The sequence below is a fragment of the Lontra canadensis genome, unplaced genomic scaffold (genome assembly GCF_010015895.1).
Source record: "Lontra canadensis isolate GAN:19392208 unplaced genomic scaffold, GSC_riverotter_1.0 scaffold58, whole genome shotgun sequence".
NCBI lineage: Eukaryota > Metazoa > Chordata > Mammalia > Carnivora > Mustelidae > Lontra > Lontra canadensis.
Genome location: NW_022631052.1, coordinates 7,099,781 through 7,125,753, shown reverse-complemented (window position 1 = coordinate 7,125,753; position 25,973 = coordinate 7,099,781). Strand labels below are relative to the sequence as shown.

The 25,973-nt window shown below is 40.6% G+C and overlaps 1 protein-coding gene across 2 annotated transcripts in view; it reads right to left on the bottom strand.

Annotated features, from left to right (window-relative positions):
• Positions 1-25,617, bottom strand: part of NAA25 (N-alpha-acetyltransferase 25, NatB auxiliary subunit) — a 66,952-nt gene extending 41,335 nt beyond the window's left edge. For both annotated transcript variants that reach the window (XM_032876254.1, XM_032876255.1), the window contains exons 1-7: positions 25,519-25,617; positions 15,074-15,159; positions 13,931-14,069; positions 10,726-10,844; positions 5,769-5,843; positions 4,497-4,604; positions 3,950-4,028 (exon numbers count right to left, since the gene is read on the bottom strand). In XM_032876254.1, coding sequence (XP_032732145.1) covers positions 3,950-4,028; positions 4,497-4,604; positions 5,769-5,843; positions 10,726-10,844; positions 13,931-14,069; positions 15,074-15,159; positions 25,519-25,576 — 664 coding nt within the window. In that variant the 5' untranslated portion in view covers positions 25,577-25,617. The remainder of the gene's footprint in view (positions 1-3,949; positions 4,029-4,496; positions 4,605-5,768; positions 5,844-10,725; positions 10,845-13,930; positions 14,070-15,073; positions 15,160-25,518) is intronic.
• Between the last annotated feature and the right edge of the window lie 356 nt (positions 25,618-25,973).

Sequence of the window (25,973 nt, the reverse complement as noted above, 5' to 3'; positions counted from 1 at the left end):
CACAAGAAGGAAAATGTCACATTTTCTTACTCCCTCTCTTAGAAAATGGGACCACTAGTAGATACAAACTATTATCTTATTATTTTCCTGAAAAGAAAAAAATAAATTTCTGATACTAAACTTTTATAATCATTTTTCCTATAAACTATAAGGATCCAGAATGTACTGAGTTGAGGATCTAATACATGGGATACACTTATAAAACCCCAAAAGCATTTAGGAACTAGTATATTTGGTCCAGAGACAGACTTCCCATCTACACAAACAGTTCCAGAACATTGAATGAGCTCGGACTGGAATGGGATGAGCCAGGTGAGAAGTTAGGAGCAATACAAAAATGAACAGAGATGAATCAAATACCTTTCCCAACAGCTAGGAACAGAAAAACTATGACTACTATTTCTGACCAAATGAGATTTACCCCGACCTTTCAAAACAGCTTAGCAAATTACGGATACCAACAACCACATTATGAATTTCCTACAGATAATCTTCATTTTAACTATCCTAAACTATAATCCAGCTGGGTAAAAACAGAAAGGCTGACTTCACCCATCTGCGAGGAGGCTGAAATTAAAGAATTAAAGATAAGCAACATTAAAACAATAAATACATAAAATCTTAAAAAAAAAAAAAAAAGCCGGGGGTGGTGCCTAAGTGGCTCAATTGGTTAAGCACCCTCAGGGTCCTGGGATCAGCCCATGGGGTCAGGCTTCCCGCTCAGTACAGAGTCTGCTTCTCCCTCTCCCTCTGCCCCTTCCCTTGTCCCCCAACTCATGCTCACTTTCTCTCTCTCAAATAAATAAATCTGTAAAAAAAAGAAATAGCAAAACTCCTCATTTTATATAATTAGTTAACAGCATTAGTTTTTTGACCACACACAGTCAAGTAAAGATTATACATACCTGTATGAAATAAAGTTATTTTATTATTTTTATTATTAATTATTTTATTATTTTATTATTTATTTTATTATTTTATTTTATTATTATTTTATTTGTCAGAGAGAGAGTAGACAAGCAGGGGGAGTGGCAAGAAGAGGGAAAAGCAGGCTTCCTGCTAAGCAAGGAGCCTGATGAGGGACTTGATCCCAGGATCCTTCCTGGGCCATGACCTGAGCCAAAGGCAGATGCTTAACCAAATGAGCCACTCAGACATCCCTGAAATAAAATTTTTTAATGATTCCTAATGAGGGGGCACCTGGGTGGCTCAGTGGGTTAAAGCCTCTGCCTTCGGCTCAGGTCATGATCCCAGGGTCCTGGGATCAAGCCCCGCATCGGGCTCTCTGCTCCACGGAGGGCCTGCTTCCTCCTCTCTCTCTGCCTGCCTCCCTGCCTGCTTGTGATCTCTCTCTCTGTCAAATGAATAAATAAAATCTTTAAAAAAAATAAATAAATAAAATAAAAAAATAAATGATTCCTAATGAGAAATCTGAGGCTACTCATCTACAGTTAGATTCCCCCAATGACTGTAAAGGCATAATTAAAAACCAGGTTTGTCAAAACAACACTGGATTTCTAGGACTTTCTCCTAAGGAAATCATCAAAAATGGGTAAATGTGGGGCACCTGGGTGGCTCAGTCGTTAAGCATCTACCTTCACTCAGATCATGATCCCAGGGTTCTGAGATCGAGCCCCACATTGGGCTCCCCGCTCGTTGGGAGGGCTCCCCGCTCGTTGGGAGGGCTCCCCGCTCGTTGGGAGGACTGCTTCTCCCCTTCCACTCCCCCTGCTTGTATTCCTGCTCTATCTCTCTTTCTCTCTCTTAAAAAAAAAAAAAAGGATAATTGTTAGGAACCTAAATCGTCATAAACATCTTCAAAGGGGAATGGTTAGATCAATCTATGAAGTTTCTACATGTAAGTTTTCCAACAAAAAGGGAAGAAGTATTTTCACTACAATGGAAAAGAGCTAACTTTTTTAACATATAAAATGCTCTTGCAAATCATTATGATTAACCACATTTTCAGAAACAGGCAAAGGATGGGGCGCCTGAGTGGTTCAATGGGTTGAGTGTCTGCCTTCAGCTCGGGTCATAATCCCTGGGTCCTGGGATCAAGCCCCACCCTGGGCTCCCTGCTCCATGGGGAGCCTGCTTCTCCCTCTCCCTGTGGATCTGCCTATTTGTGCTCTCTGTTAAATAAATAAAATCAAAAAAAAAAAAAAAAAAGGAAAAAAGAAAAGAAGCTCAAAGAAAATATAATGGCTTTTAAACAAATAAAAAAATGATCTTCCCTCAGAATTAAATAAAAGTTGTAAAATGTTTTATCAGATTAAAAAACATTAAAGTTTGACATAGGGGCACCTGGCTGGCTCAGTCAGTAGAGCATGTGACTCTTGATCTCGGGGTTCTGAGTTTGAGCCCCATGTTGGGTGTCGAGCTTATTAAAAAAAAGAAAGAAAGAAAGAAAGAAAGCTTGGTGTGTCTGGGTGGCTCAGCTGTTTAAGCGTCCAACTCGGTTTCAGCTCAGGTCTAGATCTCAGGGTCCTGCGACTGATCCCTGCACTTGGCTCCACACTCAGAATGGAGTCTGCTTGTCTCTCTCCCTCTGCTCCTCCCCCAGCTCACACTCACTCTCTTGCTCTCTCCCTAATAAATAAATAAATAAATAAAATCTCCCTCTCCCTCTGCCTGCCACTCCCCTTGCTTATGCTCTCTGTCAAATAAATAAAATCTTAAAAAATAAACACTAATTAATTTTAAAAGATCTTCAAGAAAAAAATTTTTTAATAGAAACATTGTGTCAACCCACTCCTGGGATCTCAAAATGTGGGATTTCTACAATGTTAGCTATCTTATCGGAGGGTTGATTGTGAAGGGACAAGGGAAGGGTTGAAGTTTGTATCATAGTAGGGTCTATAAAGTATTCTTCAGACTGCAAAAAAAAAAAAAAAGAAAAAGAAAAAAGAAAAAAGAAACATTGTGTCAACTGAGTAAGATTACTCTATGAGCTAGGTAGAGTAGGTTCTCAATTCACGATTTGAATTGTGATTTGGGGGTGGCGTGGCTCAGTTAAGCATCTGCTTAACTCAGGCTCATGGTCATGATCCCAGGGTCCTGGGATGGAGTCCCACATTGGGCTCCTTGATGAGGGGAGCCTGCTTTTCCCTCTGCCTGCCACTCCCCCTGCTTTGTGCACTGACTCTCTCTGACAAATAAAATCTTAAAAAAAAAAAAAAAAAAGTAAGAAAGAAAAAACTGAGAGGAAGAAGAAGGAGGGAAAAAGTACATCTATAGAAGGATACACAGAACAAGTTAACTGGCAAAGAACCTACAGGACAAAAGACTGGAGATCTGGGGTATAATCTTTCTTTCACACATCTTAAATTTACTGAATCCATGAATTATTTTCAATTTTATGATATTATTTAGGAACACCTGGGTGGCTCAGTTGCTAAGTGTCTGCCTTTGGCACAGGGTCGATCCCAGGGTCCTGGGATCAAGTTCCACATCAGGCTCCTTGCTCAACAGGGAGTCTGCTTCTCCCTCTGCCTGCTGTTTCCTTCCTTGTGCTGTCTCCCTCTCTCTCTCTGACAAATAAATAAAATCTTTAAAAAATAAAATATTTTCTAGAAGTAAATGTATAACATACAGGAAAATCTTAAAGAACATTAAACAAGTGATTTTTTTATGTCTTTATATCTTTATGTTTCTGTATAAGGAAGAAATTTTCCACAATAAATATTTTTCATGTGTGGGGCACCCTGGGTAGCTCAGTCAGTTAAGCATTTGCCTTCTTTTCTGCTCAGGTCATGATCTCAGCGTCCTAGAATCAAGCCCCAAGTCAGGCTCCTTGCTCAGCAGGGAGTCTGCTTTTCCCTCTGCCACCCAGCTGTGCTTCCTCTCTGTTTTCTTTCTCTCTCTCAAATAAATAAATGAAGTCTTTAAAAATATTTTTTTCTTGTTTAAATAGAAGGAAAAAAAACTTTAAGAAATCTTTAAAAATTACCTCCTAATTTTCCTCTGATAACATCCAAGGCTTCCTGGTACTTTCCCAAACGTTCCAAGATCATATAATAAAGTTCAACCTTACAAAAGAAACAAATAAGAAATGCAACGATCAAAACTTTTCAATAAGAACAATCGTTTGCATGCTTTTAAAAAGTTATCTAGGAGCATCTAGGTGGCTCAGACAGTTAAATGTTGGACTCCTGGTATCAGCTCAGGTCTTGATATCAAGGTCATGAAGTCAAGCCTTGCCTTGGACTCCATTGTGGGTATAGAGCCTACTTAAAAAAACTAAATTTTAATTTAATTTTTAAAATATCAAGAGAAAAGAACACTATCTTCAAATGAGATGAAATCAGCAGTAAGAATGTTCATTATACTTAAGCCTAAAACTTCATATTTATACAAAAGGCAAGAATGAGGACCCAGCTCTCTCTGGAGTAAGACAGCAGTTTATAATACTATACTACTATAATACATAATATTGTAGCAATATCAAACTCATGTGAATACAAAAGGAGGGCTTTTGTAGGACTTCCATTACTCACTTCAGCCTCGGCCTCTATCTTGTCTTCTTTCACCATTTTTTCTACCATTCTTTCAGCAAGGGGCAAAAACATCGTTTTTGAGAGGTTTTCATCCTGTGCCGATATAGACTATAGGACAAAAAGTAAATGTTTCATTCTAATTTCTCCCCCGCTTGCACTATTTATATTACCAGGCAGACCATTACCGTGACCCCAGCACATAATTATCAGTCCAGCCCGTCAAATATTAGACCTAATTTGAACTTGCCACGAAGACACATTAGAGTGGTTTGCCTTAGAAGAGATTTGTTAAAGATTCCTTATTCTATACATTTTTGACAAACCAGATTTCCACCATAACTTTTAAATGGCCTATATAAACTAAAATAAACTTTTAAATGGCCTAACTTTTAAATAGGTTATTCATACATTTTTCTAGAACTATGTTAAGAGGGCGTATGCCTATACTGCTCATTATATGTAAAAGGTATCATCAGGTGTTTGAAGAGAAAAGCCCTTCAGATGTCCTTCTGAGATGCTCACATATTGGAGGGAAAAGGCCAATACCTTCCATTTATACAGCCTAGTATTAACTAGTTTCAAAAATTAAGATTATCTTAGATTGATAATTAAAATCAAAGCATATTAATAATTTTAACATTGCCTGAGATTCTGCTCAGAGCTCAGTAGCTCAAGGTAGCTATCATGCTTATTTCGTAGCTAAACTAAGAGATTCCCCATGTCTCTAAGACATGTCCTGAATCCAATATATGAACGTAAACCTGTCTGCACCCAGAGCCTCTCTGACTTAACGGCTACATTTTAACTCTTTTCTTTCCATCTTCTCTTACACACTATCTCCTTTTTGGTCCTGACAGTAGCTCTGGGAGATAAGGATCTCTATTCTGCAGAAGAGCAAACTGAGGTTCAAAAACCAGAATTGGTAAAACAAGGCCATCCAGTTCAATAACATGTTCACTAAACAGTATTGTCTTAAAGAAAACCCTCAAGCAAAATATCAAATATTTCGAGGCTCATACTTAATCAAATAACCCAGTAATGGATCTAAGATTCAGGGGAAATACAGTCTGTGCTACACACAAATAAACTGATATACCAACTCATGAGGAATAAATACCAAACCCCCCAACTCAAAAAGTCAACTGACAGTATGTAAAGTCCCTGTCTGACACATGATGCAACACATTACCCAAGCTGTTCAGAAGACAAGGACAAATAACTATATACAAAAATAAAAACAAATCTCAATGCCATTCTAAATGCCATACTCACTTGCATAATTAAGCTCATCACAGACCAAAAGTAATAAGGGTTTTTGGGGACAATTTTATATAGAGCCATGCCAGCCTGAAAGACAGAGAGCCATAAATACTTAATTTAGAAAACATCATACAGAGGGCAATTAGAGATCTAGAGAGTTACTTTAAGTGCCTAGTGGCTTGATGGATATTCTCTATGGATACCAATATAGGTAATCACAAAGGTGAATTTTTATATCATCAGGAATATTTCACCTTTTGAACCAGATTTCTTCAAATTAAAGGCCATTATTTTTGGAAAGCACAGTAATCCAATATGCTTCTGACAGACTACCAACAAACACAATTTGGCTTATGAATGTACACCAACAAACTTACCTAAAAATACTGTACTAACCAGTTAGAGTAAAACAAATAAAAAAATCCAGACAGTATATTTATACTTAAAAGCAGAAAACTTAACTCTGACATTATTAAAAAAATATTAATTCCTAGGTTAGGAAAATAATCAGGTTCTTTCAAAATACCATTAACTAGAACTGAACCCTTTCTTTGTGAAATGTATAATTTGAAATACTTAAAAGCAGGGACATGGCAACAAGGAACAAAACAGATCTATTCATGTATAACTGAGAATCTGTCCATAATTAGCCAATTAGTAATCAATTCTAAGAACTCAGCTAATTGTCACTGTTAAATTTTTTAAAATCTTTTGCCTATCTTCAATCCACTTGAAAAATTACATGGAGTCCCTATTAAGTGGAAGGAAATGTCTATTAATACCTGCCCATGATACAGAGATTGAGTCCTGGTCCCAAACACACTTAAAAGCCAGGGAAAGTGATAAGACAAATATTCAAATGACTAAAATAATACTTGGCAAAAAATTAAATATCCTATACAAAAATACAATGCTTTTTTGTCTCCAAAAAAGGCATGGTTAAGTTTGTTCATTCCTTTCTTTTTCTTTCTTGAAAGGAAAGTAGGGAAGGGAATTTAATCATAAAGTCTTCTTCAAAGTAGCGGTCTTTCACATGAACCTTGAAGCTCGAACAGAATGTCTACAGGCAAAGATGGGGTTAAGGATACATATACACAAATACAAACATTTGGGGTGAGCGGCTAAATGAATGAATCAATTCCAGGTAGAAGCAAAATGAATCTGAACAAAAATATTAAAGAAAGAAAAGACATGTTGACAAGAAAAAATAGGATGTTTGGCTATAAATAAGGATTAAGAGGACTGGTGGGGGGAAAGGGCCAAAGGGTAACAGATAACCTGGTTGTGAAGCACTCAAAAAGGAGTCTGTTATATAGAATAAGGGAGTTACATGTACACATCTATATTCTTCTAGAAAGAGTATTTTAGCTGTACCATGAAGGAAAAAAATAGGAGATGAGGCAATGAGGAACTAAACCAGGATGAGGTAGATCAAACAGCAAAGAGACCTCAAAGACACTGTAGAGAAAGAGTCAAGATGATTTAGAGACAAAATGGACAATACAGAATAAGGAGAGTGTAAAGGGCACCTGTGGGTGGGGGTGGGGGGTCAGTTGGTTAAGCATCTGCCTTTGGCTCAGGTCATAATCTCAAGGTCCTGGGATGGAGCCCTGACTAAGGCTCCCTGCTGAGTGGACAGTCTGCTTCTCCCCCTGCCTCTGTACCTCCCCCTGCTCATGCTCTCTCCTGCTTTCCCTCTCTCTCTCACAAATAAATAAAATCTTAAAAAAAAAAAAAAAAAAAGAATAAAGAAAAAAAGGAGAGTCTAAGATGGCTTAAGGTCCCTGCTTCTAACACCAAACCCTGGAGGAATGGAATGAAAAGTGCTAGAAAACCAATTTTACTTGATCATCTGGGGAAAGAAAACATTTTTATAATGACATACAGAAATAAAAAAGGAGAATATAAAATTAATATGAACTTTTCATACAAAAAAAATAAGACAAAAATTTCATGCCTGCACCCTATACTATGTTGCAAACACTGATACTCCGCTGATACAGAAAACTTCTGAAGACACACAAGTTTAAAAAACATGGCTGTGAGGGGCACCTGGGTGGCTCAGTTGGTTAAGCCACTGCCTTCAGCTCAGGTCATGATTCCGGAGTCCTGAGATCCAGCCCTGTATTAGGCTTCCCCTACTCTGCAGCGAGTCTGCTTCTCCCTCTCCCTCTCACCCTGCTTGTGCTCTCTCTCTCTGTCAAATAAATAAATAAAATCTTAAAAAAAATAATAAAGGGGCACTTGGGTGGCTCAGTGGGTTAAAGCCTCTTGCCTTCGGCTCAGGTCATGATCCCAGGGTCCTGGGATCGAGCCCCGCATTGGGCTCTCTGTTTGGCCAGGAGCCTGTTTCCTCCTCTCTCTCTCTCTGCCCCTCTGCCTACTTGTAATCTCTGTCTATCAAATAAATAAATAAATAAATAAAATCTTTTTTAAAAATAAAACTAAAAAATAAAAAACACTACCGTGAACTGGAGACTCAATACAGGAACGTCAAAAAACAAATGAACGAAGGAATGTCATTTATAGAAAAAGAAAAGTCCAATCACCTTTGAACCCATAGCAAATCTTCATTCAAGATGATTTTAAGGGGCGGCTGGGTTAAGCCTCTGCCTTTGGATCAGGTCATGATCTCAGGGTCCTGGGATCAAGCCCTGCATCGGGGTCTCTGCTCAGTGGAGAGCCTGCTTCCCCCTCTCTCTCTGCCTGCTTCTATGCCTATTTGTGATCTCTCTCTCTCTCTCTCTCTGTCAAATAAATAAATAAAATATTTAAAAAGAAAAAAAAAAAGATGATTTTAAATATTACCTGCCAGGGATGTATGTCATTTGGGACAGCAGAAATCCTTAAGTTTTCTGATTCCCTGGCTTCCCTCTCTTTTTTACCTCCACAAGTTAATGCAAATCATTTATCAAAAATTTATTGTGTAGATGCTATTCTAGGCACTGAGGTTCCACAGTGAACAAAACAGAAATGCTTACCCTCAAGAAACATGACATTTAATTTGTAAACTACCTTCTACCCAGACTGACATACCACTTTCAAAATAAACATACACAAAAACTAAGAAACTGTAACTATCTTAAGCAGCAAAAGAGGTAAAACAAAAATAAGACATTTCATTCTGAAACATTTAACACCAGAATGCTCCATTCTTCCAATATATTAGCATGGAATAATCTAAAACAAGCTATCACAGAGTGACTGGGTGGCTCACTTGATTAAGTGTCTGCCTTTGGCTCAGGTCATGATCCCAGAGTCCTATGATCCAGCCACATGTCATCAAGCCCCATGTCTCACTGCTCTGAGGAGTCTGCTTCTCCCTCTCCATCTGCCCCTCCCCCTGATCCTCTTCTCTCTCTTGCTCACTCTCCTCTCTCTCAAATAAATAAATCTTTAAAACAAACAACAAAATAACAAGCTACAGCTACAATGACTATTAAGCCACATCAAAGCAGTGGCTCCAAAGAGCAGGATGCAAAAGTATATGTGTATCTCTGCCAACATGTAAAGTTCAACTGTTTTAAAAAAAAAGTTGTTCAAGTGGCAGATTATTTTCTCCTTCGTTCAAAATTTACCCTAATATTGTCATTGCACATACTTGTCCTTTTTATTTTATTGCATGTATATATAATAAACATAGTTCAAAAATATGTTTTGTGGGATCATAAAATTAACATATACTTTAAAAAAAAAGAAATTAAGAGAAAGAAAAGTATCATAGGCCTATATCCTGGTAACATTTTGGTACATTCCCTTAGAGATATAAGACAGAGACATAATACTATTCGAGGGGAAGTGGGGTGTTGCATTTTATTCTACCATGTGGATGAAGCATAATTCCTTTAACTCTACCTGTATTAATGGACATTTAATATATTTTACTTAAAACATATTCCTAGAAGTAAAAATATTTTAGTATATGTGCTGCCGAAGCAAGCACATTAGTAAAAATGATATTAAAGATTTACATACATACATGTTACTGTTGCCAATTTAAAAATATATACTCATTTTGCATTAAAAGAAAAATTATAATCTCTGCATATTTTTCCTGAGAATAAAATCCATCAGTAAATAAAACACCTTCAAAAATTTTTATTTGGGGGAAAAAAAAAATCTTGTAATTTAAAAACTTTTATAAACAAAGATTAATTTTAAGGAGAAAGGATTTATATTAATATAGTACCTTCCATGCTCCCTAATTTATCTACTGTGATAGTCTGATATTTCAAGTAAAGAATAAGACAAAACAAAACACAAGTAAGAAAGCCTTGCTTTCAGAAAAAAATCATAACCACAAACAAAGCCATTTCTAAAAAAATACTAGTTTGACATCATAACCCTTTATGGGCTTAAGAGTCTCACTTCTCTGGGATGTTGACTTTACCCACCCACTAGTCCAAATGGACTTCTTCACATGCATCTAAATACATGGAACATCAAAAATGTGCTAACTGGAGAATAAGCTACCTCTGGCAAAAAAGACAAATATCCAAAGAGTGGGAAGTTTTCCCCAGTGGATTTAAAAATCTCAACAGGCTACAAGGAGTTAAATTTACAAAGTAGATGCAAACTTTAATCTTTCTATAGTCTGTTCATTTTTTGTTCTGGGATTTCTGCTCATTTTCTGAAAATACAACAGCAATCTCATGCACTGGGACAATCTGAAGCCAACTTACCGGAACCAAAGAAAGCATAGCACCAGGACACCAAAGAACAACCAGATTTCCCCCAAATAAAACAAAGAACCTGAATATAGTTCATCTTTAAAACACACAAAGGAAAAAAAAAAACAAAACACAAAGAAAGTATCTGCCTGATTTCCACACACAAACACAGATTCAGCTCTACACACAGATGCAAACATCCACATACATGCACACACATTCCTACAATTAAGTCGCATTTAAGGAGACTTGTATCTAATGGCAAATCCCACAATCCCGGAGGTTTGGAATCAAGTTACCTGTTGCATTTTCTTATATTCGCCCACTCTGGCATAAGCCATGAAGAGGTGAGAGTGATACTCCTCACTATTGGGAACTTTCTTCACAGCTGCCTCATAGAGTTTTGTAACTAACTCCGCTAGGATAAAGAGAAATAGGATATTCTTTAATTATTGAAGTATACCTTAAATCTTTTTTTTTTATATTTTTATTTATTTATTTGACAGAGAGAGATCACAAGTAGACAGAGAGGCAGGCAGAGAGAGAGAGAGAGAGAGAGGGAAGCAGGCTCCCTGCTGAGCAGAGAGCCCGATGCGGGACTTGATCCCAGGACCCTGAGATCATGACCTGAGCCAAAGGCAGTGGCTTAACCCACTGAGCCACCCAGGCGCCCATGAAGTATACCTTAAATCTTAATAGCATTTAATTTTTTCCCCTCTTTGGAGGAAATAGATGTCTCTTGTCACTAAGGAAGAAGAAAGTATTTGTTTTGCCTCATCTGATCATTACTCTTCTCTTGGTTGGGTGTTAGCTGATTAAGCATGAAATAGCTCAGGCCTCCCAACACATTTACAATATAAATAAGACCCCTCAGGATTCAGCCTCTCTGTCACCTTCGTACTTATTTCCCGCAGCACTTAGTGTTCCAGCACGCTGAACAACCCCCTGTGCTGTATCATACCTCCCCACGCCTTTACTCTGTTCCCTCTGCCTGGATTCTCCTTTCCTCTCTTTTCTACTCAGTGAACATCATCCAAGACCAAGACCCAGCCCAAATGTTATCCTCATTGCAAGGAACTGTGAAAAGTTCAAATGTAATCCTTCCCTGAACACCATCTCTGCACCTCCACCGAGTCTGATCACAGCTTCCTTCTGCCATCTTTAAAATTTTGTAAATAAGTCTCTTAAAACATTTATTAACACATAATGTAGAATACAGTCCTTTCATGAATTTCCTTATTTTTTTTTAATTGAGCTCTACATCCAATGTGGGGCTTGAACCCACGACCCTGAGGATCAAGAGTCACATGCTCTACTGACTGAGCCAACCAGTTACCCATGAATTTCCCCTTATGGACTGTGAGTAACACAGGGGCAGAGAGACCCCCTTTCATCTTTGACTTGGATACAATACTTTTCACAGAGAAACATTCATATTTGTGAAATAAATGATTTTTTAAAAAACACGGGGAGAAACTGTATCTCTAAATCAACATAATCCCTAAATAGTCAGATATAATCCCCAACTCTTAAATTCTGTCTTTAAAAATTAAAAACAAGGGGCACCTGGGTAGGTCAGCCAGGTAAGTGTCTGCCTTCGGGTCAGGTCGTGATCCCAGAATCCTGGTATCGAGCCCCACATTGGGCACCCTGCTCAACGGGAAGTTTGCTTCGCCCTCTCCCCCCTCCCCTTCTGCTCGAGTGCGCGCTCTCTCTTTCAAATAAATAAAATCTTTAAAAAAAATGAATAACAAAACTATAAAGTAACATTTCTTTCTACTAGGTTAGCAAAATTTTATTTTTTCCAGCTTTATTGAGGAATAACTGACAAAAATTGTATACTTTAAGGTACACAACATGATGGTTTGAGGGCAAAACTTTTTTTTTTTTTAAGATTTTACCCATTTATTTGAGAGAGAATGAGAGACAGCACAAGTTGGGTGAGGGGCATGGGGAGAAGCGGAGTCCCCACCAAGCAGGGAGCCCAATGTGGACTCAATCCTGGGACTCTGGGATCATAACCTGAGCTGAAGACAGACGCCTAACCGACTGAGCCACCCAGGTGCCCCGAGGGCAAAAGTTTTTAAGTCAAAACTGAGCAAAATTAATAAAGTATTACTTAGAAAAATAAATGTGATAAAGATTTTTTAAAAGCAAGATAATAGGGGCACCTGGGTGGTTCAGTGGGTTGGGGCCTCTGCCTTTGGCTCGGGTCATGATCCCAGGGTCCTGAGATCGAGCCCCGCATCGGGCTCTCTGCTCCGCGGATAGCCTGCTTCCCTCTCTCTCTCTGCCTGCCTCTCTGCCTACTTGTGATCTCTGTCTGTGAAATAAATAAATAAAATCTTAAAAAAAAAAAAAAAAGCAAGATAATAAAATATATTCAGTAAAGCAAGTACCTGCTGGAATGTAAAAGGGGAAGTGAAACTGATAGGGAACACATAGGAATCTGTCAGTATAGATGATGCTCTGTTTCTTAAGTTGGTTGGTAGATTCATGAATGTTCATTATTCCATACCAAGTATTCTAGTGTGTTATGTAAAATGTGCCTTCTGTAATATGTATTATGGAAGATATATATCATTCCATAATAAAAGATTTGAGAAATTAATAACAAAAAACTTTATTTGCAGGTGAAATGGTAGACTACATAGAATATGCTTAGAAATAATCTAGCAGGGGGAGGGGATACAGATAAAATTTGCCATGTGACATGATCACTTAAGGTGGATAGTGAGATTTATTATTCTGCTCTGGTTTTTTTATGTTTGAAATTTTCCATATCAAATAGTAAAAAAGGGTAACTCTTCCATTTAGTAAATCAAAATGTCATAAACTGACCTCAAGTTTTCATTCCAATTCAGGGTACTATACATGTAAAATATCCTGCGGTCTTTGTAAATCCTGGTCAATGCATTATTTTGCCTATTGCCATCCACTCAAAACATGAGTGATAAGTCAAATGAACAAATACAGAAATCAGGGGCGCCTGGGTGGCTCAGTGGGTTAAAGCCTCTGCCTTCAGCTTAGGTCATGATACCGCGGTCCTGGGATCGAGCCCCACGTCGGGCTCTCTGCTTAGCTCTCTGCTCAGGCTCTCGGAGCCTGTTTCCCTCTCTCTCTCTGCCTGCCTCTCTGCCTACTTGTGATCTCTGTCTGTAAGACAAATAAACAAAATCTTAAAAAAACAAACATACAAAAAGAAACAAATACAGAACTCAATCAGAAATAAACAAAAGCTTGGGGCACTTGGGTGGCTCAGTCAGTTAAGTCCAACTCTTAATTTCAGCTCAGGTCATGATCTCAGGGTCATGAGATGGAGCCCAACCTTGGGCTCCAAGCTGGGTATGAAGCCTGCTTAAGAGTGTCTCTCTTCTCTCGCTCTGCCCTCCTCCCCTTACATGCTTTCTCTCTCTAAAATAAATAAATAAATCTTAAGAAAAAAGAAAAGGAAAGAAACAAAAACTTCAGCTCAGTATTAAAAACAGTGAAAAAGAAACACACGTCGATGCATCTCCCGGTAAAGAATAGTCAGTGCCTGTAGCGAGTTGTCATCTGTGGGTTCAAGGGCCGCCACCTCCTGTGCCAAGGTAAAGGCTTCCTCTTGCTTTCCAGTTCTCTGTAAACCAATTGCCTTTAAAACCTGATACACAGGAAAAACATTAGTTTTAAAAGGACAGAAATGAAAATATAAGCCAAACTCCCTGCTCAGAGGGGACCCTCTCCTGCTCCCTGTACTTGTGTTCCCTGTCATATAAATAAAATCTTAACAAAAAAAAAAAAAAAAGAGCCAAAGAAGGCCAACTTGAAAACACAAGATAAGTTGTAAGGTACACCTAGGCTGCTAATCAAGTAAACCATATTTTACTAAAAATTTCAGCACATCAAGATTCTTTCTGGGGCACCTGGGTGGCTCAGTCATTAAGCATCAGACTTCAGCTCGGGTTGTGGTCCCGAGATCGAGCCCTGCACTGGGCTCCCTGCTCAGCGGGAAGCTTGCTTCTCCCTCTTCCCACGTGCCCTGCTTGTGTTCCCTCTCTCGCTGTGTCTCTCTGTCAAGTAAATAAAATCTTAAAAAAAAAAAAAAAAAAAAAAGATTCTTTTCTATTTCAGTAATATTAAGATGGCACAACAGGGGCACCTGGCTGTCAGTCTGTAGAGCATACAATGCTCAGTCTCAAGTTTGTGAGTTTAAATCCCACACTGGGCATGGAACCTACCTAAAAAATAAAGAAAAAGCACAACACTGCTTAAAAAAAGAAGCCTATCAATATAAGATAATTAAATTAGCTAAATTATGTCCAAAATATCCAAAGAAACAAATAGTTAGCTTTTAATTAAATACTATTTATGGCATTTAAGTAATCAGAAAAATAAATGGCTTAAAGAGGTGACTGGCTGGCCCAGTTGGTGGAGTGTGCAACTCTTTATCTCAGAGATGTGAATTCAAGTCCTGCGTTTGGCTCCACACTAAGCATGGAGCCTGCTTTAAAAAAAAAAAAAAAAGAAAAGAAAAAAAAAAAAAAAACTGGGGGGAAAAAAACCTGAAAAAACAGAGTCACTAAACAGATTTAACACTTTTTCCCTTTTAAGATTATAATATATAACCCACCAAATATAAGTAACTCAAGAGCAAAATGACCTTACCTTAGCACAATGAAGATCCTTATGTTTCTTCAACAATTTATCTGCTTGTTGAATTGCCATTTTATTATTACCATTATCAAGATAATCTATGAAAACAAATTATGATAGTTATTATATTCCTTTGACAAGTAAGAAAAAAATGCATAGGCTGGTATGAGATGTTTCATAAAGTATTTTAATTCAGTATTAAAAACATGGTACCAATTTTAACTCTAAGTGGCTAGGATGGTACAGAATACAATCTTATATTCCTGTAGTCATCTCTCAGACCTGTTATAAAATTGTGGTAAGGAAAAAAAGGAATCAATTATTATCCAAGTCTAACAAAAGCAAAGATTCATTTCCAGATGAGAAGATCTAGAAGAAGATGAGAAGTGTCATAAATGGGAAGTGGTGGTAGCTGTCAATTCTAAAAGAGGTCAGTCCACAACCTACTACTACTACTACTACCTGATCCCTCTTCACTCATCAAGGTCCCAAATCAGTGCGGGGCAGATGAGGCACAGATAACTCAAAATAAGTTACGGATCAAATGCTGGTGAGCGCATGGAGCAACAGCACCTCTCACTCAGTGCTGCTGGGAAGGTAACATGGTACATCCACCTTGGAAGACAGTCTGACAGTTTCTTTAAATGCTAAACATACTCTGCCATGTGATCAACAATCGTGCTCCTTGGTATCTACCCAAATAAGCTGAAAACTTACCTCCACACAAAAATCTGCACACCAATGTTTATGGCCGTTTTATTCACAACTACCAAACCCTGGAAGCAACCAAGACGTCCTTCAATGGGCCAATGAATAAACGAACTGTGATACACCCATACAGCGAAATATTATTCAATGATAAAAAGAAATGAGGACAAATAAACACTGGGGAACTTTAAATGCATATTGCTATGTGAAAGAAGCCAATCTGACAAAGCTATATACCCTATGATTCCAATTACAAGACATTCTGGAAAAGGCAAAAAGTATAGAGACAATGAAACAATCAGGGATTACCGGGGGCTGGGGGTAGGATGAATGGGTGGAGCACAGGGGATTTTTAGTGCAGTGAAACTATTCTGTATGATTATGTAATGATGGATATAGGTCATCATACTTTTGTCAAAACCCACAGAAGGGGTGCCTGGGTGATTCAGTGGGTTAAAGCCTCTGCCTTCAGCTCAGGTCATGATCCCAGGGTCCTGGGATCGAGCCCCGCATCTGGCTCTCTGCTCAGCGGGGAGCCTGCTTCCCCCTCTCTCTCTCTCCCTGCCTCTCTGCCTACTTGTGATCTCTCTCTCTCAAATAAATAAATAAAATCTTAAAAAAAAAAAAAAAATAGGGGCCCCTGGGTGGCTCAGTGGGTTAAAGCCTCTGCCTTTGGCTCAGGTCATGATCTCAGGGTCCTGGGATCGAGCCCCACATCGGGCTCTCTGCTCAGCAGGGAGCTTGCTTCCTCCTCTCTCACTCTGCCTGCCTCTCTGCCTACTTGTGATCTCCATCTGTCAAATAAATAAAATCTTTAAAACACACACACACACACACACACACACACACACAGATACAACACAAAGAATAAATGCTAATGTAAACTAGCAAACTATGGACATCAGTTAAAAATAACCTATCAGGGCACCTGGATGGGTCAGGTCATGATCCCAGGATCCTGGGATCGAATCCTGCATTGGGATCCCTGCACAGTGGGGAATCTGCTTCACCCTCTGCCCCTTCTCCTGCTTGTGCTTACTCTCTCTCAAAAACAAATAAACAAAATCTTTAAAAAAAAAAAAAAAAAAAAGAGACCTGGGCGCTAGGTGGCTGAATTGGTTGGGCGACTACTTTCAGCTCAGGTCATGATCCCAGAGTCGCGGGATCAAGTCCTGCAGTGGGCTCCCAGCTCCATGGGGAGTCTGCTTCTCCCTCTGACCTTCTCCCCTCTCATGCTCTCTCTCTCAAATAAATAAATAAAATATTTTAAAAAAGAAACAACAATGACCTATGGTAGTGGCTCCGCCACTGAAACAAAGTACCATAGTAAAGCAAGATATTAACAATAGAGTAAACTGGGGGGAGGGAGTCGGATTGTGGGGATACATAGGAACTCTGCATTTTTCCCTCATGTTTCTGTAAACCTGAAACTGCTCTAACAAATAAGGCACATTAATAAAATGTGTGTGTGTGTGTGTGTGTGCACGTGTATACACACAAACAAAGATTCATTTCCAGAGAAGGAAAGTAAGAAGTGTTACAGGTGGGCAACAAGGGTGGTAGCTGTCAATTCTAATTATAGAAAGATGACTGAATGCAGGCCAGTTCACAATCTACTACCTCTTATGGTCCCACTCTGTCTATCAAGGTCCCAAATCAGCAAGGGACAAAGGAAGCATAAACAACTCAAATAACCTATGCCACTGGTGGCCCAGAGTGCCCCAAATAACGGAAAAACTATCATTTTACCTAACGAATTCCATTTTCCTCCAATGAATACTAAACTAAACTTAAAACAGAGCTACAGGAACCCATGAGTTTCATCTCTTCAGTCTTTCTTCAATGCCATAACACAGATGAACACCAAGAATGCTAGGTGAAGAGATTAAGAAGCCCTACTCTGGACATAATCACAATCTAGGGAGGAAGGTCAAAGACAGATGTACTCGCTATGGATGCAACTGCAGTCTAGAAAAAACACCTAATATTCGGGTGGAGAAACTAGAGAACCAGAAAACACTAAAAGCATACAATCTTGGCCTAACTACCCAAATATCTAACACCAGTTTTCTTAAATAGCTCAGCCAATAGGACATCATTTGTCCTTACGGGAAATACCTGACATTTATTTCAGCTCAATAAAGGATACTTTCTCTTGGGCTGATCTCTTTCTGAGTCAGTTCTAAGGTACTTCTGCCTCATTCCAAGACTCCAGGTTCTTTGAGCATACCCTGAAGAGTAATTAGACATCTGTAATGAGAACCCAGTTCTGAAGATCTGCCCATAAATGGATGAGACCAGGGGTCAGGACTACAAGGGCATTTAACTTTTCCCTCTACACCTACCTGCCCATGCCCTCTTCTCTGGGAATGGTTCCCACTGCGTCTACTGCAGGAGCAGGATAGGATGACCATGTCTAGACCTTGGAACTACACCCAATGGGGTGGATATTTGACCCAAGGGTATATCAGGTTTCTTCCCTAGTAAACTATAACTGCAACACTGAGTCACAAAGCAAGAGTCAGGAAACTATGGGAACCTCATTTGGAAGGAAATAAATATTTTGAGTCTGACATTACCATTGGCAGCTCCAAAATTTCCATTTTGAAGAAGCCTTAGGGGATGCAAGTTAGTTGATGTGGAGTAAAGAAAAGGAGTTATCTCACCTCTTCATTCACATAACATTTATGAAAGTATTAAAAATGTCACTTATCTTTATCAAAGGATTGGGGTCAGGGAAGTGCTAACTAATTGAAGCTTGTAGGGAGAGATCACATCTTGGTGTGGCCACAAAGCCAACATGGTGAACCCTGGGTAAACTCATGAGTAAGGAAAAAAAGAAAAAAAAAAAAAAAAAAGGCAGTCTGAAGAACCCAGCAGAGAATAAACACACATAGATAAAAGCCCAGGGGAAATTGGGAGGGGGGAAAAAAGCTTTAGGAATGCCTGGACAGCTCAGTCGGTTAAGTGTCTGCCTTTGGCTCAGGTCACGATCCCAGGGTCCCGGGATCAAGTCCCGCATTGGGCTCCTTGCTCAGTAGGGAGCCTGCTTTTCCTTCTGCCACTCCTCCTGTTTGTGCTCTCTCTGTGACAAATAAATAAATTTTTAAAACTCTTAAAAAAAACTTTAGATCCTGACAGCTCTCCAGTTTCCATCAAACCCTGAACACTACATTCCTGCGCTAGGCTCCCACCAGGGTTTACAACAAGCCCCCTTCACGAGAGCTTGTGTCAATGGGTTTCTGCTCCTTGCACCCAAAAGTTTAACTAAGACACTCCACTATATCACTATTTCAGCCAGTCTGCTGTCAGGCTCCCCCCTCCTACATGCCTAGAAGGGAAAAGTCTATTTTCATTTTTCATTCCTGACTCTAGAATATAAATTATGTAGCCCTTGGAGAAAACAGGTCAATAAAAATGATATCCCAGAGCCCCTGGGGGCTCTATAGGTTAAGCCTCCAACTTGATTTTGGCTAAGGTCATGATCTCAGGGTCATGAGAGTGAGCCCCACATCCAGCTGTTTACTGGGTGTGGAGCCTGCTCAAGATTCTCTTTCTCAGGGCGCCTGGGTGGTTCAGTCGTTAAGCGGCTGCCTTCAGCTTGGGTCATGATCGCAGAGTCCTGGGATTGAGCCCCACATCGGGCTCACTGCTCGGAGGGAGGCCTGCTTCTCCTTCTACCACTCCCCCTGCTTGTGTTCTCTCTCTGTCAAATAAATAAAATCTTTTTAAATCAATCAATCAATCAATTAATTAAGTAATCTCTACACTCAACATGGGCTCAAACTCACAACCCCAAGATCAAGAGTTGAACTCTCTTCCAACTGAGCCAGCCACCTCTTAATACTTTCTAATGTTTTTTCTTTTAACAGCAAAGAATAGACTTCAGATTCAGCTACACAAATACCAGAATCTAGTTAAAACTTCAACAACATTGTTTTGTTTTCATCTTTTATTTTTACCACTTTGTTCTCTCAGCCTAAGTAACAGGTACTCCATTAATGATAAAGGTAGGTTATTTTAATTTTTTTACTTTCTTTTTTTTAAAGATTTTTATTTATTTATTTAGTGGAGAGAGAGATCACAAGTAGGCAGAGAGGCAGGCAGAGAGGGGGAAGCAGGCTCTCCGCTGAGCAGAGACCCCGATGCGGGGCTCGATCCCAGGACCCTGAGATCATGACCTGAGCCGAAGGCAGAGGCTTAACCCACTGAGCCACCCAGGTGCCCCGATAGGTTATTTTAAAATAAATTTAAGTTAAAAATCAAATTAGAGAAAAATTCTAAGTAATTAATAGTACAGATAGTACTATAATAAAGCTGGAATCATCAGACTGGTTAGAAGAATGATAGAAATTTGAGAAATACTGGGTTAAATTATTGGCAACAGACTATCAAAATCTGTTAAATGACTGAGCCAGCCACCTTCCTGGGTAACAATTTGAAGAGAAGTTGACTCTTCCTTACATATGCAGACAACAGTAGACCCTGACACAGGCAGGCCTGTCCACCTGCCGGGTAGAAGAGGCCCTGGGATTAATTTGTCCAATCACAATTAGGGATACTGATAGTAAGAAAGAGATCAGTCTTAGGGTGTCTGCTGGCTCACGGCTCAGTCTATGGAGCATGCGCCTCTTGATCTCAGGGGTTATGTGTTTGCACCCCATGTCAGGCATAGAGCTTACTTTTAAAAAGAGAGAGTCAGGGGTGCCTGGGTGGCTCAGTGGGTTAAAGCCTCTGCCTTTGGCTCAGGTCACGATCCCAGGGTCCTGGGATCAAGCTCCACATCGGTCTCTCTGCTCAGCGGGGAGCCTGCTTCCTCCTCTCTGCCTGCCTCTCTGCCTACTTGTGATCTCTATCTGTCAAATAAATAAATAAAATCCTTAAAAAAAAAAAAAAAAAAAAAAAGAGTCAGTCTTGCCAGAAAGCAAGCAAGCAAGCAGGGCTTTAGGCTGTGGGTGCTTGCAGCTGTAGTGAAATTCTTTAAAGCAGCTAAAATGACAACCTACAATGTTTCCACTTCCTAGAAGAGCTTCAAAGACTACTAAAGATATTGCTACAATTTAGAAAAAAAAAGACTGAATACAACATAGCTCCATCTTTGCTTAAAATTCTAAATGCTTTAGAATAGGAGCCTTGCTTTTACCAAGAATACAAATTGTAGGTTAAACATTCCCTCAGTCAACAAATATTGTTAAATACCTACTACTCCCAAGATGGCTGGGAGGGTTAAATTTAAAAAGGAATGATGCCTCTTAACCAATCACCTCACAGCTTACATTTGCCCCTCCCCCCCTTTTTAAGATTTTATTTATTTGGCAGAGAGAGAGAGAGAGAGAGCGAGAGCGAGAGAGGGAACACAAGCAGGGGGAGAGGGAGAAGCATGCTTCCCACCAAGCAGGGAGCCAACACAGGGCTCAATCCCAGGACCCTGGGATCATGACCCGAGCCTAAGGCAGACGCTTAAGGACTGAGCCAACCAGGCACTGCTCTTCTAAGAATTTTCTGTGCATGAAAATCATTCGTTTAAGTCTAAAATGCTTTAGAATGTATAGGTCTAAGTCAGACCCTTTTAAATGGTCATAATTTCAAAAAAAGAAAACAGGTTATACCAAGTGACTTTTCTAAAGAAGGTCAAGATTAATCCTCACTCACCAAGATGCCCTACCACTCCTGACGGAAAACAGGACAAAACTCGCAGGGCTAACAATGCCCAACAGAAGGCTCAGAGTAAGTACCACATTGGACTGAGGACTTAACAAGCATTTACTAATGAACTATAGCAGAATAATTACCTGGAGTTGGCCAGGTACCAAAGGGAAACGTCTTAACTCACTAAGAAGTCATTATCATTCAGGAAACACAGCTAGGAAGTATGTTACACCTGACCCAGACTATGGCAAGACTGGAAGTCAGTAAAAGATTAAAACAAAAGATCGTGTTCCAGAAAGTAAGTAAAAATGTGTATGTGCATTCTAAAAACTATGGAAATATTTTTTCTTTGAAACCTCTCTATTTTACAACTGCTTACCTAGCATTTCCTGTATTCTACACATTATGACATGCCATACCTGACCATCACTTCCACCCTGCTTGTCCCCCAACCACTAAAAACATTTTTAATTTAATAATAATGGTAGAAAAAAGGCACTGGGCTCACCAAGTCATGTCTGAGTACAAAATCTGTAAAGAACCACATAGCACAAGACAGTAATTTTAGCAAAATGAAAATGAATAAAGTAGGTGTTCTGGTAAGGTCAGGCGTGGTTTTCAAACACTAAAAATATAATACCTAAACCAATTTATGAGTAACAAAAAGCACTCTGAAATTGTTTCAACTAATGAGCTTTCTGAAAAGTTATTCCAAACCTAAACACTGAAAACGTAATTTCAACCCATCACATCTCAACTCACCACAATTTCACAGTTAATCACCCATACAGTCCTGTCTACCCTAAACAATATTCAGCAAAGCTGAGGTCACAGGCAAGTTTCCAACAGCTGTAAAATGCTAAAACCTTGACAGTACAAATAATGCTGTACAAAGATAGTGATGCTGCTAATTCTGAACTCAGTAAAATGTGTTCAAAATCCAGATCTACAACTTACCAGCTGCAACTCTGAGCAAGTTAATCACCAGCCTTTAGTTTACTACTATGATCACAATAATCTTACTACCTATTGGACAGTTAGCATACAAATAAGCACTCTATTAATGCTGACAGTTGTTGAACTTCTGGCTGGTGGGTAAGCACTACCTACTAAATATAACTTTTTATTTAATAGCTAATGAATTCAAGGAACAACAGTGGTTTAGGGGTACTAATATATTCAAACACAAAAGCAGGGGCTTTCCCAAAGTTTGGAGGTCAAAAGTGCATTAGTCAAGGGCAGCTGGTACCCTCTCTTTTCCTATTCCTGCCAATTGATATTAATTGCCTTGGAACTCTTGAAAGCTTCTAATAGTCTTCCCATTTAACTTTAACAAAAGCTACATAATTCTGGCTTCAGTTTTGACAATACAACCTGTCACTTCTAGTTAACATATAATAACGTTTAGCAACATGAAATGAACAAGGTTTTTCTTACTGGGTAGTTCAAAACACTTATTTCTAAAAGACTTATGGGATGCCAAAGTATTTTCTTTGGTCCTCAAGAGCCAATTTTAGAAATCCAATTATTCTCAAAAATACCGAATCTTGAGGGCGCCAGGATGGCTCAGTCAGCTAAGCATCAGACTCTTGATTTCAGCTCAGGTCATGATCTCGAGATCCTGGAACTGAACCCCAAGTCAGGCTCCATATGCAGAGCCTACTTGGGTATCTTTTTTCTCCCTCTCCCTCTGCTTCTCCCCCCACCCACATCCCCCTTCCTCCGAGCACCTGAGTGCTTTCTCCCTTTCTAATAGGTAAATAAATCTTTAAAAGGGGCACCTGGGTGGTTCAGTGGGTTAGGGCTCTGCCTTTGGCTCAGGTCATGATCTCAGGGTCCTGGGATTGAGCCCTGCAAGGGGCTCCCTGCTCAGCGGGGAGCCTGTTTCCCCCTCTCTCTCTGCCTACTGCTCTGCCTACTTGTGATCTCTGTCAAATAAGTAAATAAAAAGTCTTTAAAAAAAAAAAAGTACTTAATCTTGTGGGTAGGGGACGGGCTAGATGGGTATTAAAGGGGGCACTTGTTATGATGAACACTGGGTGTTTGCTATACGTAAATGATGAATCACTGAATTCTACTCCTGAAACCAATACTGTCCTGCATGTTAGCTAACTAGAATTTAAATTTAAAAAAAGGGAAAGTGCCGAATCTTTTTAGTTTCAAGGTGGGGGTAGGGCACACCTGGCTACTCAGTAGGAGGAGCACGCCACTCCATCTCAGGGTCGATCTCGGGGTGGTTGAGTTCGAGTTCCATGATGGGTAAAAAGATTATTTAAATAAATAAATAAAACAAAAAAAGGTGGGGGAGCCTGAGTGGCTCAGTTGGTTAAGCGACTGCCTTCCACTCAGGTCATGATCATGGAGTCCCGCATTGGGCTCCCTGCTCAGCAGGGAGTCTGCTTCTCGCTCTGAACCTCCCCCTCCCATGTTCTCATTCTCTTTCAAATAAATAAATAAAATCTTAAATTAAAAGAAAAAAAGTCTGCAGGCAGCTCCTGCTGCAGAGTCATAATAAGCCAGAAATTGTGAACCCTGGCTAGATTCAGTTCCTCCCTTCAATCATCCTTATTTCATCCCTGCCCTCTGAAAATATATACTGGAGGGTATGGTAACAAACACCACGGGGAAACCTATCTCTGCAACTCACCACCAGTGTGACCTTGGGCAAGTCAGTGCCTTCAGCTCAAAGTAAGGTGTTTTCTAGCAATGGGGAAGAGGGTGAGCTTGGGACACTGGGGTTCAGATCCCAGCTCCATCAAATGCTAGCTGAGTGACCTTAGGAAAATTAGACAACATCAACAATGACTCATTTTCCTCATCTGTGGGGAGAAAAAAGCGGGGGACGGATTTGCAGGACTGGAAAAAACTACCCACCTCAGGAGAATGTGTGAATATTAAATGAGATAAGCCATGTTAAGGGCCAATTAACAGAGAATGACAGAATGATCGGTCTACACACATTCGCTATTATTTCATACCTCAAAGGGTTGCTGCTAAAATCAAATGAGATGTGAGTAAAGCATCATACAAATTTTAAAAGCAGGACCAACTGTGCCAGAAATAAAGTCACCCCCTCCTCCAAAAAAGTTGAATGATCTCAGCCATGTGGAGAGAAACCTCCATTTAGTAACATTTACACTATAAGCTCGAGGTCTAGTTTGGCAAAAACCACTGACCTTGAAGCCTTCCTCACTGTTCACTAAGATAAACCAAGCATCTATGAGGAGAGAGAGGGAAAGGGCCACTGCTCAATTACAGATCATCTCGGTTACCGAAAAGGTGTTTCTCCCTGACTCAAATCTGTTGATTTTTCACAGCCGGGTAGGAGGGTGACATCAAGGTCTTAAAGTCTGAGGGCGTTAAGGAGGGGGATCCATTTAGCAAGCACAAGGGAAGCTGCAAAAAGGAAAAGCCCTGCAGCAGCCCTGCAGGCCCCTCTGACAAGAGCTAACACTGTCTCCTCACCGCTATTTTGGGCCCACGACCCCCCCCACCCCGCCTCCCACGTGCTCCCAGAGCAGCTGTTTCTCCACCAAAGAGCTCTAAATTGGGAGCCTCCAATACGGCCTGCTCTTGACTCGATCTCGGTGACCTTGCATCAGCCCCTTCCCCTTTGGACCTGTTTCTCCATGTGCACCGAGCACAGCTAGTTAGACAACCCCCTAGACCGGGTTCTCGGAAGTAAAAAGTCTTCAGTGAGGAATTTTCCCTCAAATAAGAGTGTCGCACCCTCACGCCGGAGCCAGCTTTCACCTGGCTTGGGATCCATATGAGATTCTGAGTCTTCTTTGGTGTGGCATTAACAACGCAGCCTGCGGGCAGCGCACGTCCCAGCGAGAGTGTGTCTCACAGGGCCTGCACGTCGGGCCAGCTCTGCCGACCTGACGCTGCCTGGACTGCGCCGCTGCCACCGCAGGGCGCAGGAAGGCCCGGCCGGCGCCTACGCGAGGCGAGTGGCTGAGGCCTAGAGGCCCGCGCGGTCAGCCCCCCGCATCCGCCAGCTCCGCGCCCGCCCCCTCAGCGCCCCTCCCGGACCTTCGCCCTGGCCTCAACAGCCCTCGACGCGTCCGGCCGACAACAGGCTGGCCCCAGGCACTTACCGTAAATGGGCCGGAGGCGCCTGTCGTTAGGGTCCTGCACATGGCCCCGCGTCGCCATGATGACAAGCGCAGAACCGCAGTGCGCACGCGCGGGGCAGGCCCTCGGGAAGGGGCTGTTAAAGGGCCAGCGCCGATCTCGCCCTTCTATCGCGATAGTCGCAGAGTTGCAACTGACCGCCCCTGAGCGGAAGGGGAAGCCCTCGAGCCCGTTGGACCTCTACCGGTATGGCGATGGGTTCTTCGTTAGGAATCTTTCCTCCTTTTGCCCGATGGAATCAACCAGGTTGGAAGAGACGGCTGTTGGTATTGAAATCCCTTCCGAGTCACGTACTGGGCAGTGAGGAAAGGAGGGGAGAAACTCCTGGTCAAAGTTGAGCTCAGCTGCTCCCGCTTGTCGTATTTATCCTCTGTGTCCGAAGGAGGACCAGTTAGACTTGTCTGTGACCAACTGTTGA